At 39.7% G+C, this 20,359-nt stretch overlaps 1 protein-coding gene across 1 annotated transcript in view; it reads right to left on the bottom strand.

Annotated features, from left to right (window-relative positions):
• Positions 1–6,017: 6,017 nt before the first annotated feature.
• The window catches only part of Il15 (interleukin 15), a 71,442-nt gene continuing 57,100 nt past the window's right edge, over positions 6,018–20,359 (bottom strand). Inside the window, exons 4-7 of the mRNA XM_052728756.1 lie at positions 19,532–19,616; positions 10,740–10,784; positions 8,824–8,961; positions 6,018–6,352 (exon numbers count right to left, since the gene is read on the bottom strand). Of these exons, the coding sequence (XP_052584716.1) occupies positions 6,242–6,352; positions 8,824–8,961; positions 10,740–10,784; positions 19,532–19,616 (379 nt within the window). The 3' untranslated portion in view covers positions 6,018–6,241. The remainder of the gene's footprint in view (positions 6,353–8,823; positions 8,962–10,739; positions 10,785–19,531; positions 19,617–20,359) is intronic.

Here is a 20,359-nt window from a genome sequence, read left to right as displayed (position 1 = left end):
GATTGTTTCCACATAATGATTATTGGTACACAACCATCAGAAAGACAGATGGACTTTGAGTCAGTTTTATAACTGTTCCTAACTTCTTGACAGTGTGCCGCCCTGAATCCTACACCTGAGGCTTATGTCTCTGGTTCTTGTGGCCACAGCTCGCAAATATTAATTCAACAGAGCACTTCCTATGTTCTTTTTTAAAAGTAAAGTCAACATGACTAAGATATGAAGTGAATACCCAGGGACCAGAGAATCCTCTGGAATGCCAATTTCCTTCTGAATGCCAGCCAGATGCCTCAGATGGCTATGATATCACAATCAGGAGGAAATAAGACTTTTCTGGATCCACAGTTAGCAGTCATTGCTAACAAGGGGTGTTCTGTTTGGCAAATACACTCTCTGACCAAAGCAAAGAATCTATCAAAAGCCATTCAGCTGAAGAGCCAGTGACCAGTGTCCCTGTAGCCATTTAGACAGAAACCTGTGGCTGCCAGCATGTTATGGGGAAGAGGTATGTTGCTGGCTTACTCTTCCCAGTAAAGCACTGAAAAACCAGGCCAAGTGGCCCCCAAAGAGAACGCCCATCAAGCACATGCGTTTTGCTTGCCGTTCTGAACTGAGTGCTCCATAGAAGTTGTACTGCTCTCTGGTTTTCACGCCTTGACAACCCAAGGGGCATCAACGGCTGGTGTTCTTGTGAAATACAGAGTGGAAATCTTTTCAGATGAAATGTTTGAAGCCATGCTATTAATGATGCCGTGTCTAGCAGCTGCCTTTATTTATTCATAAATATAGTTCAAACATAGTCCTTGTCAAAGGAGAGAACTTTTTCTTTTACTATTAAAAGGTAATTAATTCAGGCTGGATAAGCTTAATGGTGCATTTACCATGTGGGAAGAGCAAATAAAACACCAGAATAGAATTATAAGAAGAAATAATATCAAAATATGAACAAAAATATGAACTTAAAAGTTATTTTGATCTCTTGAATCAGACACAATTTCCCACCCCCAGGTATTAAACTCATGTTTATTTAAAAAGAAATACAAGTGGCAATAAGACATAAATACATGAACAGCTGAGTTCAGACAAGATACCAGGGAGTTTCTTGACGGATTGTTTTTTTGTTTGTTTGTTTGTTTGTTTTTGTTTGTTTGTTTTTTACATATCTCTGATGAAAGTCAAATATTTCGAAGGCTGTTTCTCTTTGAACCAGTGCCCAAGAGAGACAAACACTCTCACCAAATAAAATAACATAGATGAAAGTGCTCCATGAACTTTAAATAATCATACATGTATAAAAGAAGTATTACTATTACCATCTGCCTGATGCATCCTGGGAGGATGACTTACAGACACATTGGGAGCTTGACTTTATTAATTCATCTCAGGAAACTGAACTTGGCTGAAGACCAGTGTTTTTAAATCCTTTGAAAAGGATGTTGCTGGCCATACAGAACCACCACTGCTCTAGCATCCTCATTCTCCCGCAGGCTCTGTACCGTCACATACTGAGAGATCATTTTTTCTTCCTTGGCCTCACCTTAAGCCCATCACATTATACTTCTCCTAAGCCTTGCTGTAGTTGTCCTCAGTCTTGTGTACTGAGAATTTTACTTCAGATGTTCTCTCTCTCCCCGTCGTCGTCACATGTCACCTCCTCTCACTTCTCAATTCAACTGTTCCTAGTTGCCACTCCATAGGACTTCCTCTACTTGGTTTATCTTGATCAGAATAATTAACTTCCTTTATACCAAACAGTGTTCAGTGAAGTGTAGTTTAGAAAATCTTCCTTTCAAAAAGCCTTCTTTGTCCCAAGACTGTTCCATAGACCTTTTCTGACTCTGTAGAGCCCAATGTTCCACTCACACAGGTGACCCTGTGACTTACAGGACCCACACGCTGGATGCAAGATCTCACCTCGAGTGATTACTTGCTGATACTGTCCATTCGGTGTTTCAAGGACTCGTCAAAATGACAGAGATAACGCTCCAGGACAGTGATGGATTTTATGAACCTGATATTTATCTGTAAGGAGGCGTTGACTTAGAGTCTTTCTTTCAAAATAAGAATAACACATCTAATTGTTTTATGTTACAATATGACTCCACTTTCTCTAGGAAAGACAGAAAAGTCATCAGTGCAGCCCACAGAGACTTTTAACTCTCCATTACCACACTTTTCTTTCCATCTTCCACCACGCTGGTCATTCTGGATTTACTTTTGCCCTAAGAATGTCTCTGTCCTTGCTGACTGAAGTGTTGTCTGTCACTCTTTGCACTTCCGTGACCCAATCCCTAATCATTGACAGCTCAGCTCACCTGTCGCTTTCTCCAAAAGGTGATGTATGAATGAACGCCTTGAACACACCTGTGTTCCCTGATATCCTTCATAGAATTGATGGAGACCAAATAAGACCTCAGATGATGGGTTTGACGAGGAGATGCTTCTGCTGGCTGCGAAGCTCCTGAAGGCCGAAACTGTGGCTTTCTTACAGCATCACAGAGTAGATTTCCAATAGCTAAGGTTCCAGTGTGACTGACATGGGAATTCTTAGTGAAAAGAAGTGATCACGACAATAAAGGTAAATGACTTGGGCAGGGATGCTGTATTCCACGACAATAGTCGAAAAAGTCTGACGTTATTCCCAAAGGCTAAATTTAGCAGTTTTCAAATCTGCTTCTGTGTTACAACTGTCTCCTTGTTTCCTTTAATTCCTGTTTCAAAATTCTGAGATGAAGAAGTAAATTATAGGATAAAAGCATGTCTCTGTTTCATTAAGTTTTCTTCTGCATTGCGTCAGGTAGAGTCCACAATTAGGACCAAGGGACTCTTCACACCACTAAACACCTTACATAACACATTCCTTAGGGAGAACACAATTCAGTCGCTAGACACATTAAGGAATATTGAACCAAATCTCTTAGAAATAGGATTACCTCTGGGCAAAATATTTATCCATGGCATGCATATGTTGAGTGTGATTTGCCTGCAAGTGCAGATGGCTTCAGTCATAGTACAAAGTCACAGAAGAGAAGAAGAGTGATATACTCTCCAGGAGTTCTTGTTGCTTGGGGACAGAAAGGAGGGAGCAGCACATTACTTGATTTTCATTTTGCGTATGTTGGTTTGATTTTATAAGTTATTGAATTTGACCGCCATAAACTACAACATCAAAACATATAATTCCCTCTTTACAACTAGAGCAACAACAGCCGAAGCAGGTAATTCTATTGATTCACTCTTCCCAGATAAAGAATGAGATTATATAAAATAGACTTGTAATTGGGTTATAAAAGTCTCTTGGCTCACAAATTACTTATTAGTTCTGCTTTTTTCCATGGCCCCACCTCAGAGAATGTGCAGATAATATCCTTTCATACATCTTTTCTTTCCTTGAAATAATAATAAAAGAAAAGCAAGTACATATCTGTCAATGGGATGTTGTCTATCAATCTAATTTTTATTTGGCTTACCCTTACCTTGTCCATTTGCCATATGATATATGATTTTGTGCTTCTTTCATTATAAGTAATATATGGCAAATATTTTCAGCAGTTAGGGCAGTAGGTGAGATGTAAACATGGCATCCCCCAGGGAAATAATACTGGCTGGCCAATGGAAGAGTGTAGGAAATGTGAACTTTGAAAGAGAGAAGGGATTGACCTTAAGAGCAGGAACATGAAAGGCTAAATTTAGATGGTGGTGCATAGTCACTTGATCGCTTATGTTAACTAGAAGATGGTTGTATATGACCACTTCATCTCTTATGTCAAGTTAAAGGATTTTAATAAGTATAGACTTGAGTTTTCTAAAACCAGCTGTGCTAACTCATTTCAGGGACAGTAACTTTGAGTCCTGAAACATTCCAGATTTTAAAACCATCTTGTATTTCTTTATATGATGCAGGTGGGCAATTAGTCACTATAAAATACCATGAGTAATGTGACTGGCATCTTGATCTCCCTTTCCTCAGACAAATAAATATTGGAGAGGGACCAATTTCTCTTTAACAATTAGATTGGAAAATTAAAGTTAAAAATAGTACATTTTTCCAAATTGTTAGCAATAGAAATGCTAGAAAGCTTAGTAACTTTAGACAGCATAATGAAAAATATAGGTAAGAATGATAAAATTTTATTACCTTTTTTTAAGTTGCATGTGAGTGCTAAACGCATGTGGGTATACATGTGTGTGGAGTACCCTGCTCTATCTCTCCTCTCCACATGCTTTCTCTTTTTTTCCATTTTTAAACTTTCTTTTTATTTATTCTTTGTGTCTTTCACATCATGCAGGTCGATCCCATTCATTTCTCTATCCCTTCATATCTGTCCTTTGCCCTTGTAACCCCCCTAAAAATAAATAAAATTTAAGAGAAAAAAAAGAAGGAAAAATCTCGTCATGGAAGCAGTAGTGTGACACAGTGAATCACGTAGTATATACCCTTTTGTCCATATATCTTTACTTGCAAGTGTTCATTGCAAAGAGTCATTGATATGGTTGAGATCTCTGGTTTCTGTTACACTATCGATGCTGGGCCCTCATTGGAATCCTCTTGGATATCCTGTTGTTCTCTGTGTCTTGGAGATTCTGCAGCTTTGAGTCTGTAGGACTGGTTACCTTCACATGCTCCAGCAGATCATAGATTTGATGGATGTTGGGGTGGGTCAACACATAACCCTGGTTCTGGGCCTAGATAGTTGCTGGGTTGGTCAGGCCGCCAGCTCCCCCTCTTCCTCACCACCAGGGGGAGCGCTTCAGAATTGCCCCAGCTAGTTCAGCCCTTGCTGCAGTGAGCAAGGGGTGGGGCCAGTTCTTCTGTCATTCCCTCAGGGTCGGCTCTCCCACACCTGTACCATCAGGGCCAGCTCTGCTGTGTACAAGCAAGTACAGGGGCCACTCTCCAGAGTGCTGCAGCTGGTGAGGGGCAGGGACAGTTCTCCTGCTCTTATGATCTCAGGGCCATCTCTCTCACCCACCACAGGTGGCAATGGGCAGGTCCATTTCACCTGCACCTTGTCAACAGGGTCAGCTCTGCTGGGCTGCTCAGGTGAGGTGCAGGGCCCACTTTCCTAAGTGCTGCAGCTGATCATGGGGAGGGCCAGCTTTCTCACTAACCACACGTGGTAGGGGTAAGGGGGCCTCCACATCCTTTTAAGACAGTGTACCGCACTGAGCCTGGAGCTAAGCTGATGACCAGCAAGCCCTAGTAACCCTGTTCCTCCATGTAGTACAGGGTGGGCATGGCCATAGCCAGCTTTCCGAGGATGCTGGGGATGCAAATCTTAGATCCTCATGCTTGTTCAGGAAGTATTCTTATCCCTGAGCTATCTTCTCAGCACCTATGAACAACTGCATTTTCATCATACCAAATGGAGTCCAACAAATTGGCCCTTTTAAAACTTCCACAAGTACAGCTTTAAAAATTGTGAGAATAAGACAGCACTATTTGGGAAAATGTGAAACACTAACATAAACATCATTTTTCTGTGTACCCTGTACTTTCCTTGAAGAACAATCACCTCAAACAAACAAGCAACAACAAATACAACAAATCTCTTAATTTTCCACAACAGATAAATTAGGGAGTGGGGAGATGCCTCAGTTTGGAAAGTGCATATCACACAAGTGTGACAATTTGGTTCGGATCATCAGCGCCCATGTAAAATGTCATCGGGGATGTGGCAGGTACCTGTAATCCCACTTTGAGGTGGTAAAGACAGGAGGATCTCTAGGGTTCACTGGCCAGTTAGTCTCACTGAACTACTGAGTTTCAGGTCAGAAGAGACACAGCCTTAAAGACAAACAAACAAGGTAAAAAATAATGTGCAAGGCACCGAGGTCAACCTCTGGCTTCCACACACTTGCACATACGTGAACTGCACTACACACACACACACACACACACACACACACGTGCACACACAAACATCACATGTAGCCAAAAGTAAAGTAAGAGTTAAGGCTCAATTGATAAAACATATGAACAACTTTATTCAACATCTTCTGTTATATTACAAATATGTACAACTGCAGTAATAAATTAAATATAAGCAAGCAGAACAGGCCTGAGAAGAGCTCCCCTCCCCCTTCATCTCCCAGAGTTCATCTGATCCAAGTGGCTCATTAGCTTCTGCCTAGGCAGCTTTGTTTTCCCAGCACATCTTAACTGCAAAGAGCTGTGCTGCCTCTGCACAGCAGGCAGAGGTGTGGTAACAGTAGAAACCCTGAAGAGGACCACCTGCCATCAAGAAGTGTTGATGAACATTTGTACCATATAGATAAAGCTCTGCACAAATTCTCTGATGTTTTTCTCCTCCAGTTCCTCACATTCCTTGCAGCCGGATTCTGTTATATTCTGTAATCAAAAAGGGAGAATCAGATCTGTAAGCAGAATGCACTTCTTTGTTGGGGTTATTTTACTATTTGAAACACATGGTGGGGTCTTCAGACATAAAAATATTGGCAAATTAATATCATGTTAAGAAAACCTACGAGAAAGAATCAAGAGATTTGATAGGAGTTGGGTTTTCTTACGTTGGGTTAAGATCTTTGCAAACGCACAGGCTATGCATGCTAGACTGGGTTCTTCCTGCTGAAAGCCCATCAAGGGATTCTGTTTCTCTCTTGAAGTCCATACTTCCCTGAATGTTCCACGGCCTCTGTGAGGTGTCCTTGCCTATTTCATCTTTCCATGGCCTTGAGTGCTATGCCCTTGAGACACCAAGAGAGCACGTGCCTTTCTGTTACACACACACTCACACACACACACACACACACACACACACACACACACACGTATGTATGTATGTATGTATGCATAAACACATACTTTTAACATTTTTACACTACTGTTGCCTAACCATTCCTGAGAAGCAAAAGCATATATTTTCGTTTCCCAGCATTAAGTACAAGGCCTGGCAAACCATAGCTACTTGAAGGTTTTTGGTTGATTTCAACCTCTTAGGCAAATGCCATAAACATAACTTCGGGAACAACTAGACTATTACAAGTGCAGCAATCACGGATAAACATTTTAGAGATCTTTTAAACTATGAAGTCTGTGCCAGCAGAAATCAAAATTAGATTTCACATCCATTAGGCATTGGAATTCAGATTCCCCAGTGTTCATCAGGCACACACTGTGTGGCAGGCATTCTCATAAGGCTTACACTGCTCTCCACTTGGTCCTGAAAACAATGGGCTCCTAAGCAGCTCATCCCCACTGACACAGTCAACTGAAATCTACACAGACCCCCAACCCTGCAGTCCTGGTCACTTTTCTAGTACTTTCGCCAAACTGTCACCTTGGGGTGGCACCAATATGCAGCCTAAAGCTCAGCACTGATACTGTCATGAGTTGTCTGTTGAATTTCTCACCATTAATAAATGACAATAACGTAGCACAGACATAATTTAACCATGAATAGATTTACTTGGTAAGTATCTCGAGTGATGAATACCTGTAAGAAGTGTATGTTCTGGGAACTGTAATAAAACATTCAAAAAAAAAAAAAAAACCCTAAAGTGTCTACGCTCTGAAGCTGACTTTCTCATGGTGACAAATAGGCAATTATTGCTTCTAAATCAGAGTGTGGGACATGTGGAGGCGGGGACGGAGAGTGACGACGTAGGGAAAGCACAGTGAATGTACACAGTTGACATCAGTGAGAAGGTGACAGCTGAGCAGAACCCAAGGCAGCCCGGCATTTGAGAAGAGACGCTAAGGCATCTCAAGGTCATTTCACTTCCAGTTGAGTCTGCCTAAAGACACCCCTGAGTGTCACGGACACTCATTCCCTGACCTCGTGTAACATACCAACTTATTGGCTAACCCTTCTCTACACCAGAACCCTAGATCCCCCATACACACCGGCTTCCTCTGTTCCTATTGTGCTTAATACTAACTGGCTGGTTCACGCATTCGCTGATTGGCTAATTCACGTTTCTGCCTCCCTTTATAACAGGGACTACGGGGGCTTTAACACAGCATGCTGAAGTACTTATTAAATGAAATAATTTTACTGTGCCTCCTCTGGTGACAAAGTTCCTTTGTTTCTACCTCGTTTCACCCTATGGTTGTGCCATTCAAGCCACAATTAATTCCATGCACTTCAGGACCATTTGTGCAGCTCATTCCTCGCCTGACCACAGGAGTCACTAGTATCTGCTTTCTCCTAACCCTCCCCTGCTCATGCTTTCTAGGATGTTCCAAATAATACTTGACTCATTAACACTTCTGCTTATTATGATTTTTCATGATTTGATATTTTAGAAGGTGAGAAGACATAAGGTGGAGTTGATCTATGGCTCTTGTGCCGTTAGCTGCACAAATGGAAACATGTGGTTAGCTCTGGGTTTTCCAAGTACATCAACATTCAAACAGAAATAAAGACAACTAGATGTGAATAAAGAAGACATTAGTCTCAAAGACTGATTTTGGGGAGTTAGTGCCTTATCAATCTAAAGCATAAAGAGCAGTGTGTGGCACTAAGGACTAGCCCAATAAATGTGAGCTACCATTTCTGCTGTTGGACACTGGTCGCATCAATGTCTGTCCACAGCACCTATGCACCTGCTTGTCTTTTCCGTACAATTCTCCCACTAAAGCACACTGGCTGACACTATTTAGAAATGTCTGTTTACCAAGGGACTCAATGAGCTTAGGATTCTGTGCATGCCAGCTCTGGTACCACCTTTGAATGCCACTCTACTGGAACCAAATTCTTTCCTGTGTGCCCCCTAGGAGAATTCGCTTATGTATGAATGCCTTATCCCAAGTAAGCCAGAACATCCGATGCAGCTCACTATGGCCGTTGGGTCACTCACCTTGGTAGAAGACAGATTGCTCTTTATTAGGAACATCACGTTGTTTACTGTTTCATTGAGGCGTGTGTGGCTGTACTCATGTAAAATAACCTGTAATTCCAGCAGAAAGCACTTCATTGCAGTAAATTTGCAACCAGGCTAAAAATAAGAGTTTCAAAGAGCCAGTTTGAGACAAACAAACATTTTTTTTCCATTCTTCATTTTCACATTGATAAGTCTTCAATTTTTTTTTTAAAAAAGAAAATATCAACCAATCTCATCTAGTTATCTTACAAAGAAACATAATACCCATACTGCTTAGTTTCAGCTGTCAACTTGACACAACCTAGAAGATGGTCTTAATGAGGAATTATCTATCAGGTTAACCTGTAGGCATGTCCCTCAAGGCTTATCTTCATTCTTAATTAATGGAGGAAGACCCAAACTACTGTGGGGGGGCGCTGCCATTCCCTAGGCAGGATGTCCTGAGTTGTATAGGGAGACAGCTGACAGCAAGCAGGCAAGCAAGTTCTTGCAGTTCCCCTGTCTCTGTTCTCGACTGTCAGTTGGATGCTTTATGTTCCTGACCTGACTTTCCATAATTATAGACTATGACTTGGAATTGTAAGCCAAATAAAGACTCACTTCCCCAAAGTTTCCTGTCTGTGTACTCCTAAGGGATTTTATTTATGTAGGAAGCTGCTTTTTTTCCCATTTGGTTTTGAAATCAAAACTAAAACCAACAACAGTGAAGGAGGGTGGCACTCATTGTCTGAGTTCCAGTCTCCGCCTTCTCCTCACCACATCAGTAGTAGGGTGCACAAATCTTCCACCTGGAGAAGCAGCACTTGGCAGTTTTGAACACACAATAGGCAGTTTGGTTTTGAACACACAATAGGCAGTTTGGTTTGGGTTCTAGTTTTGCTTCTGTCTCTGTCACTGTGACAAAATACTCTGACAAAGGACAAAGACTTCAGGGAGAGAGGATGTCTTTTCTGTTCACAATTCCAAGTTATGGCCCATCATAGCTGGGAGGTCAAGGCATGGGAACTTAAGACAGCTGCTCAGATCCGCAGTCACGAGCAGAGAGAGAAGTGTGCAGCTGTGCCCATCTAGTCTTCTCTATCCTCAGTTCCGGGTTCAGCCTGTGAAGTTGGGCTGCCCACATTTGGAATGGATCATCACCACAGTTAACCAGATTAAGAAAAATACCCTACAGACATAGCCTCAGGCAAAACTCACTGCCATTCTTAGGAGGCTATTTTAAATTGTGACCTGTTAACAATTCAAATTAAATTAACGGTCACACTTTCCAAGCAGTGGCATTGGAGATCTATCCCTTGGCTTTAGTGACAGTCTAGAGTCAAAGAAGGAACCACGTGACCAAATACCTATAGCCATCATTATAATGAAGCTAGTTTGTCATTTAGAAATTCTAGTACATTATTTGGATCATGTTTTTATCACACAGAGATTAGTGAAAGGACTTCTTACAAGTGTAGTGATCCATGCAAAACACAAAACATGGATGCCCATAAGTCATTTGCAGTAAACATTACTGAAGATGGTAGCACAATATAGCACTAGGAATAATGGGTACGTTGGAGACATTTACATCGAACCATTTAAAGTAATTCTAGCATCTAATTCCATGATGATCAAACTGCATCACAGAAACATATAAGAGATTTCTCATGACATTGATGGAAAGGTAATTTTTTTTTCCATTTTGATTTGTCACCATTACAAAAATAGCATTTATGTAGCTCTTTGTCATAAGTCAAAAAAATTCAATGATCCCTTAGAAATGTCATGAGCCAAACACTATAAGAACCCACCATAAGTTCGATTTTAAAACTGTAACTATTTCAGTGAAGTTATGGTAATATGGCTGAAAAATTGGAAAATAGCAATTCTGAAAAATGAACTATACTCACATGAAAGTCACTGTCAGTGTATAAAGTAACATCAATATGAATAGACTGAAAAGAGAAACGAAGTAATATGAAAAATTTAGATATGATAACAACTTCCTGTAAACATTACATTTAGGCCCCCTAAATTAACTTTGAATTTTGCAATGATTTTGAGTTCCAGCAATTGTGAGAGAACATACAGCCAGCTGCTGTAATCCCTTCTCTGTGTTACTTTGCTGACACTTGCTTAGACACAACACAGTTTTCTAACAGCGAAACTGATGTTGATGTAACATTTCTCCCTTCTCCAGAATTTATCAGTTTTACCCCCTTGTCCAATCCTATACTTTTATCATTTCTAGAATATGAAAGAAATAGAACCATAGAGAATGCAACCTATTATGATTGGCTTTTTAAAAAATAACACTTTGAGCAGTTATGTTACAGGGGGGGAAAGCAGCAGAATGTCTTGAGCTCTCTTTCATTCCTTTATCTGATTCCAGTTCCCTCCATTGTTAATATCCTGCATATACTATGTACATTTGTTGACCTGAATAGTGGACATTTGTACACAGCTACAGTTTGGGTGTTAAATGCCCCAAACTCTTGGTTCCAGGGTGGAAACGGTAACACCTCTAGCAAAAGGATCCAGGAGAGGGTCACAGGTCACTGGGATGTGACCTGAAGGGCAGTGTAGGACTTTCACTTCTTCATTTTTCCTTATTTTTGCTTTCTAGACAAGCTGTGAGCAACTTGTTTTGCCATTAGAAGCTGGCAGCCCCACCAGAGACCTCAAATCATTAGTTTAAAGCCATCATTTAAAATACAGGCGTTAACTGTTAAAGTTAATTATCTCGGGTATTTTGCTATAGTCGTGGAGAGCTGATGAATACCATTGAAACAGAAAAAAGATTCAGAATATCACGGTTCAGTTTTTATCATATTTAAAATGGCCTTTGAAAGATATGCAATGGCATGTATCCACCACTGTCACAGCACACATTGTAGCTGCACTGTGTTACAGAGCACCCATACTCTGCCTGCTCATCGTTTCCTGCTTTCTTTTTTTGTTTTGTTTTGTTTTGTTTTTTGAGACAGGGTTTCTCTGTGTAGCTTTGCACCTTTCCTGGAACTCGCTTTGGAGACCAGGTTGGCCTCGAACTCACAGAGATCCGCCTGCCTCTGCCTCCCGAGTGCTGGGATTAAAGGCGTGCGCCACCACCGCCTGGCCCTTTCCTGCTTTCTAAGCGCTGCCAACCATCCATCTTTGTATTTGTTCTCTGATTCTGTCTTCTCTACAGGGACAAACAGCTGGAATCACACAGCACGAAGCCTTTGTAGACACAGTTCTTTCCCTATACAGCGTGCGTTCAAGGTGTTTGAGTCCTTGGCTTGCCCACCTATTTCTTTCTGTCCCTGGATAATATTCTACTGTGTGGATACACCAAAATGAAGGTCATGGTGAAGAAAAGTGTTAAGAGATTGGTTTTCAGTCCCAGGGAGAAGCTGTCTTTCACTCACTAGCAAGAGTGGTAGTTTGAGATATTCTAGTACATATTTTATATTAAATTGAAGAAGTTTCTCTCTGTTGCTCCTCCGTTGAGGTATTTGGTCTTGAACTAGTTCTACAGCATTTTGCTGAAGCTACTTTAATTTCATATGAGCTGGATGGCTAAAATAAAGAAATGTAATTTTCTCAAATTCTGAAGGCAATCAGTCTCAGAAAGATGTGCCAGCAATGGTCTCCTAAGACTTCTCTCTTTGCCTCATCAATGCCCATCTTGTCTTCTCCTTGGGGGTTCTTCCTCCTGTGAATGAATACCTGTAGGATTGATTTCTGTCCTTCTAAGGACATTCGCTATATTGGATTCGAATCATCCTAATGACCCTGTTTTAACTTAAATTGCTCTTTAAATATCCTGTATCAAAACATAGTCACATTATGGGGTATGGACAGTAATTAAGAAAGGAAAATCCCTCTTGTATAAGAGGTGCTGTATTTATCACATCTTTTCTAAATCAATTGATATGATTTTCTTTTTAGACTCCTGACATGTCAGACTGGATTGATTGATTGAACTTCAAATAATAAAAATATTTGCATACTTAGAATAAGTCCCATATGTTAATAATAAATAATTATTTTTATATTATACACTGATAGATCTGATTGGCAATAGCATAATTGAGGAATTTTATACTAAGTTCATGAGAGTTGCTTGTCTTGGTTTCATATTTCACATCAGGCTACAATCAATCTCCCAAACTGGGGAGGAGAGACTTTCTTTCTCTCTCCCATTCCCTGGAAGAGGCTAGGAACATAATTCACAATGCTTCAATAGCTTTCAAGATGCTGGAGCTAAGTCAGCTGTTATTGAAGGTTCTTCTAGGAGGTTCTGTATGGTGAATTTAATGATGTCATTGGTTGGAGAGGTACTTGAACCCTTGATTTCATCATTGTTATGTTTGGGGAGTTTGTGGTATTTGAAGAATTTGCTGATTTCCTGTAAATCATTGCTGCAAAATGTGAAGTTACCCTGGGGGAAAACATGATGAATTTTATCCCCACAGATTCTGTGCCAGTAGCCACCAACCATCCATGGTACTAGTGCTTATTAATTTCATTGATTTTTTTTCTCAGATTAGTACCTTATGTTTCAGTGATTTGCCTACCTCTCTCCTGATTTCAGCTTCACTAATTTCTGCTCTGAGATCTGTTTTTTTCCTCCCTCTCTTTGTGTTGAACTTATTTTGTGATTGGTCTAATTTAGGGAGATGTAACTTAGGTTACTGGCTTGATCTTAGCACTTTCCTTCTTTTCTAATACATTTATCTAATTTTTAAAGTTTACTCATCCTTAGTAGTTCACATCTTAACATACTAGGTTTCATTTTATTCAGTTCTACGTGGAATTTTTTCCATATATTAGAGAATCAGTCTTTAACCCATGAATTATTTAGAAATATATTATTTAACTTGTAAATTGGGGGGACTTTCCTGTTGTATTATTTTCATCTCCAATTTGATTCTGTTGTGTTCTAAACATACTTTCTGCACGAACAAAGTTTGGTAAGTTTCATGAACCTTACTTTGTGGCTCAGGATATATTTAGTCTTGGTAGCTGTTGTTCTATGGGAGTCTTTAAAAGTTTATTCTGATGCTATGGGGTAGAATGCTTCATGCATAAAGTAAATCACATTAGTTGGTTTCTATCTTTCTGGAATTTTCACTTAATAGTTTAGTTAGTTATTGGGCTGGAGACAGTGAAATCTACAACTGGAATCTTAAATTTGTCTGTTTCTCCTTTGAGCTTGATTTTTATGTCATGAATTTTGAGACTTTGTTGCTCAGTGCATATATATTAAAAATCAATATTTCTTCCTCATGAATTTTCTTCTGTCATTAATATTGCTGTTGGCATTAGCCATCATATTGGATTTACTTGATACTAATATATGACTAATCACTGCTGTGGGAAAATGCCCTTGTATACTGGTTTAATAAAATGCTGATTCACCAGTAGCCAAGCAGGAAGTATAGGCGGAGTGAGCAGACAAGGAGAATTCTAGGAAGGAGAAGGGCTCAGTCAGGAGTCACCAGCCAGACACAGAAGAAGCAAGATGTGAAGGCAGAACTGAGAAAAGCTACCAAGCTACATGGCTAAAAATAGGTAAGAATTATGGGTTAATTTAAGTGTAAAAGGTAATCAGTAACAAGCCTGAGCTAACGGCCATACAGTTTATTAGTAATATAAGCCTCTGTGTGTTTACTTGGGTCTGAGTGGCTGTAGGACTGGGCAGGAAACTTCCAGCTACAAATGGCACCCAATGCAGGCAAAAATTTCCACCCAAAACATGAGAAAGCTTTAAAAAAAGGTTCTAAAATGGAGCCAAGAGGAGCTTCCTAGTTGTATCTCTCAGGAAAGCTGTGGTACAGAGATGCTGAGGTCTGCAGACATGAACTACAGTATGACGGGTTCATGGCATATGGGCTTGAGTACAGCATGGCAGATTCCTGCAACTGTACACAGTGGCATCTGTGACCTGCACAGCACACTGTGTGATGGATTTAACTTTTGCTTGTATATATATATATATATATATATATATATATATATATATATATATATATATATATATATATATATATATATATATATATATATGAGGTTTTTGAGCAACCCACTGCTGGATGGAGGCATAAACCCACTGCCTCCAGAGTCTGGTGGAGAGCATGGCTCCCCCAAAGCTGGAGGTAAATGTAGTTCCACCATGTTGGAAATCTGAGGTAGGTGGAGCCAGCAGCCAAAGCTGCTATTTTAGTCCTAGTAATGCTGTAGTTTAAAGCAATAGATTCACAATAAAACAGATTCAGATGAAGTAAACCTCTAAATGGTTTACAATGCATATAAAAATATATGTAGGTCTGAAAGATAGAGAAAAAAAATATAGACAGTTATATAAAGAAATAGAAAGTTTTAAAAAATAAAGTCTTTAGGGAGAAAGTAAAAGTAATATAAAAAATAAGCCACATTAAGGTGGAAATCACACAGAGAATCTGGGTTATCTTGTCTTTGGGAATTTTAAGTGCAGAGATACATTTGATTGTAAAAGCTGGTGAGTTAAATCAATATGTATATTTTAAAGTTATCTCAATATCAAAATTTAAGTCTAAGGATACGTTGCTTTGGAAAAGAGGTTCTTCTTTTGTTTCCACAGAAGATGAGAACCTATGGATTGTGTCTAGGCTAATATATTTGACCATCCAAGACCCCCTGAAAGGTCTCTGATGACACCATGGCCCAGATGATCCAACACCCAAGTACAGCTTCAAGAAAACTGGCTCACAAATGCAGCCCCACAGACTACTCCAGTCAGGACTTGACCATAATTCTTAATTTTCTCAGGATTCCCATAACATTACCAGTGCCCTCATCCAGCAGGAAGTAGTATGAAAAGCTATGCCCAAATTCCCAAAATATTGTTTATAAATGTTTATTTTTATTTAAAGTGAGTTGATTACGAATGCAATCTCTTTCTAAAGTATAAAAGGAGATATAGATATGATAGGATAAAGAGTAACAACTTGTTTAAAATGTTTTACATTGCTATGGATTTTACTTTATTGATACAAATTTAAATTTAGTTTTGTTATACTGTGTGTATATTTCTACTCTTGTTTAAAGTATTTTGGTTATGCAACTCATTTGAAATTGTAGTGTATGCTTAAGAAATACAGATTAATAATTAGTCTATGATAGTCAAACTTATAGTCATGTTAAGTTTTCTAGATATAATTCAGTTAGGTAGGCAATCTTCAAACACTTCAAAGACCTATAGAATATGGCATTTAAAATGTTTTAAAAACTTAGACTTTTCTGGCTAGTGAGACCCATCTGCTCCTGGCTGCACCAATTTACTTCAAAGAAAAAGATGGGTGTCACAGACACTTCATATGGAGTTTATCTTCTTGGCAAAAATAGCCATTTGGGCAAGAAACTGTTCTTGCCTGAACTGCTTGACAGAATGTTGTATCGACTGGACATGTAGGACCCATAGGAAGGTGACCACTGAACTTTGCAAGGCAAAATAGTCCTTCAGGTTCCTGCTTTGCAGAAGAAACTGCCAGACATTCTACAGAATACAGAGAAAAGTGACTGAGAGACTTTAGGCCTGTGGGCTAAAAATGGATGCCCCAACATTGCAGAAGAACTTTGGGTGACTGTCCAGGCAGCCAGCTGTCTTTGTCATTCTAGATTTTTGGAAGTTGCTTACAATGCACTTCCTGTTTACTTAGGTAATATATCCTTCTGGGGTCTTTGATGTAGTTGAAGACTAGATAGTTACAGTTATAATTTTCTTTGGTTATGATAAAAGATAAATTAAATATGAAAAACTCTAGACTCACAAATACAGGATAAATAGAATATTTTCCTTAATTTTGCCAAATACAAACAGACTAGATATTGTAACTGTAATTCTTACTTGATAACTGTTCTATTATACATAATTTTATTATGTTAAAGTTAAAACCTTCCTTTTTGATTAGACAGAAAATGGGAAATGCTGTGGAATAATGCCCTTGTACACTGGTTCTAATAAAACGCTGATTGGTCAGTAGCCAGGCAGGAAGTATAGGTGGAGTGAGCAGACAAGGAGAATTCTGGGAAGGAGAAGGGCTCAGTCAGGAGTCATCAGCCAGACACAGAGGAAATCAAGATGTGAAGGCAGAACTGAGAAAAGGTACCAAGCTACGTGGCTAAACATAGATAAGAACTATGGTTAATTTAGGTGTAAGAGCTAATCAGTAATAATCCTGAGCTAATGGTCATACAGTTTATAAGTGATATAAGCCTCTGTGTGTTTACTTGGGTCTGAGTGGCTGCAGGACTGGGCGTGACACAGGAAAGCTTCCAGCTACAAATCATGGTCTTGATTGTGACTTCCCTTTTCTTGGTATGATCAATGATTTTCCCTTGTATCTGGGTATGATAGCTATTATGTTAGAATTCTGTTGTAATATGCAGTCAATTACCTGTTGAGATGTTTTGCCTGAAGCCTGACTTGCTATTGTGTGCTGTGACTCTAACAGCAGCTTAGTTTTCAGGACCTTGATGGACCTTCCATTGTAATCCTCACTGACTGCTGTAAGAATCACTTCTGCAGACCAGGCTCCTTGGCTTCTTCAGTAAATGACAGAAGACACTGGCTTGTGGGGATAAAACAGGCCTTCCAGGACTGTCATTTAGAATGGTATTCCTGAGCTTTCTTGACTAGATTCAGCAGGACCTGCTCCTAGAACATCTGGTTCTTCTAGGCAGGACAAGATGATCTACAAGACGCGGAAAAGGTACCTCATTCTAGAGCTAATGTCACAGTGGGTCTCCTTCATGCAGTCTGTTTTCCAGATAAGAAAATCAGTTTCTGATTTGTGAGAAGTGGGGCTCTTTGGGCTATATTTCTTAGAAATTGCATAATTCCTTGAAAATTTTGTTTACTTTTTTTATATTACTCTTCTTATAACTGTTCCCATGTTCACACCCCTTCCCTACCCATCCAGCTTTGTCTTCTTCTTCTTTTCTTTTTTCTTAAATCCATGAAGCGCAGCCCACATATCTTCCCTCCACTGGATAACCTAACAGGGGTGACCCCCCTTAAGGAAAACTCACTCTCCCTCTCCTCTCCCTCAACTATTAATTGCTAATATTGCCTCAACTGGGAGTGAACTTCATGTCAACCTCTGCACTTCATGCTGGGATTTTATTTGGCTTGAGACTGTGTGGGTCTATCAGTTCATATGTACAGCTGCCATGTTGTATTGAAAAAAACACTGTTTCCTGATAGTCATCTACGGCCTCAGACTCTTAGGATTTTTCCAACATCTCTTCTACAAAGATCCCTGAGTCTTGGGTATATGATATAGATGTCCCATTTAGGGCTGAGTATTCTGCAGTGTTTTATTCTCTGCACCTTGACCAGCTGTGGATCTCTGTGGTAATCACCATCTACTGCAAAAAGAAGCTTCTCTGATGAGGACTGGGATATGTACTAGTCTACGGGTATAGTGATAAGTCATTAGGAGTCACTTTCATGCTATACCTTTAGCAGAATAATAGTAAGTTCTCCACTAGCGCATAGGACATGTCTAGCCACAAGTTCTTAGCTCTGATAAAGGTGTAAGCTTTAACAATAATTAGAATTTGAAAGCAATGCCTTATGAGGCTTTGCAAAGTTCATATATTTCTCCACAAATATTATTGTTTCAAATGGTATTTCATGGGAGCTTATAGAAAAGATATAAGAGATGCACACTTCATAGCTATCATATATTCTTCTGTAAAAAAAAAATGACATCAATTATCTTACCAAGCACTGGCTCCTACATACCACAATACCAACCTACCATGCAAGATGTGGCTAGTGGCATGACTGTTTTGGATAACTAACTGATTTTAAGAAACTTCATTCCTACAATTATAATCCTGATCAAAAGCCTATAACCAGGAGGTCATACACTCTAGGGTAGAACCTGCTACTGATATTTTCTTAATGGCCATGCTGTCAAATTACCTTCTATATATTTATGGTTGTGTCCACAGACCTGGTATCATATCAGCCTTGGTCACAGAAACGTCTTTTTTTTTCAGTGTGAATCAATCAGTGCTGAGGCATAATTAGTCAAAGTGCTACAAGAAGAGATTGACTCCTCTGAACTAAATGAAATACCTTTATCAACCTACTCCATGTCCTGCCAAGGCTCAGGGAATACTGAGGAAAAGGAAGCAGAGAAACATGAAAGCCAGAGAGGGTGGGGAAGAGTGCAGTGAGATGCTGTCTTCTGGGTGTAAGGTGGCTCTCACGTGCATGAACTCACAGCACTTTGTTACTTACACAGGAACTACTACTAGTCTGCCAAAACGACAGTAGAGACTGAATACACTCTCTTGGCTCTGCCCGCATAAGGAGCTATTGGCACTTGATAGCTACTGGGAGAGGGGGAATTACTCTCTTTTGATGGTGTTCCCACTCTGATTTTCCTGTGTTCCTGTGGATAGCCACATAGCCATGTATATACTGGCAACACTAATTGGACTTAGTGGGTTACCAATAAAGCAAAGAAAAAAAAAGATACAAAGTTGGGAGTGGACACAGTGGGGAGACAGAAAAGGGGACTTAAGAGGAGTGAAGTGGGAAGCAGATATGATCATATTTTCCTATATTTGTGTATGAAATTCTCAGAATAAAAATTACTATACAAATAAAATATATCAAATATGAACTTTAAACAAAAAGAAAAGAAAAATGAGTACTCACTTGAATATCAGATTTAATAATATTTAGATCAGCTAACACATCTTCCCAGTTGGCCTCTGTCTTGGGGAGACCTACCCCGACACAGCTGAAAGACAACCCAGAGACAAACACTTGAAAGAGCGCTGCTGACTGACTGCGTACACAGGAGAGACAAGCAAGTTCATTCTATTCTCACTACGGGACAAGTCTAGTCTCATCTGTCTCTGTGATCCATCGGCCCCAGTGGAGGAGTGGAAACGTCAAATATACAGTACAACTTGATACTCTGAGCTAATCGAGGCAGACTGTCCAACCTTGAGGATTGGAGAAAGGCTAATCAGATCATTTGTTAAGTAACCACATGCAGTTTGTCACAGTGAAACCGGAATAGCATCTGATGTGTGGCACACTCAGTAAACGTTCTTGAATTATTAGTTTCCTTGAAGCACAGGTTCCATGAGACTTAGGGCTAGCAAGTGTAAAGATTAAGCCCTAATCTTGACAATTGTGAGCCTAAGTGTCCCTACAGTATGTTAAATATGCCCCTTTCATGATGCTCCACTATTCTAATGCTAAAGACTATTTCATGAACACTGAAGACTTAGCTCAATACAAGATGGATGATCACACATTTTTTCGCTTTGGTTAAAACTGAAATTTAATATTCAGAATAAAAGACACATTGATCACGTGACCGTGGAGTGATTCTTATAGCCTCAAGAAAAACAATTATTCTCAGAAGGGTCATGAGCAGAGCATGCCAGCCAATGACAATCCACCTAACGAGAATAATTTACATGCAAGATATCAGTAAATAGGATACTTACAGCAAGAAGCTCAATTGCTTTG

The sequence above is a fragment of the Peromyscus californicus genome, unplaced genomic scaffold (assembly GCF_007827085.1).
Source record: "Peromyscus californicus insignis strain IS unplaced genomic scaffold, ASM782708v3 Scaffold_8__1_contigs__length_139910024, whole genome shotgun sequence".
Classification (NCBI taxonomy): Eukaryota; Metazoa; Chordata; class Mammalia; order Rodentia; family Cricetidae; genus Peromyscus; species Peromyscus californicus.
The sequence above is the reverse complement of the archived record's forward strand: the minus strand, read 5'-3'. Positions and strand labels throughout refer to the sequence as shown.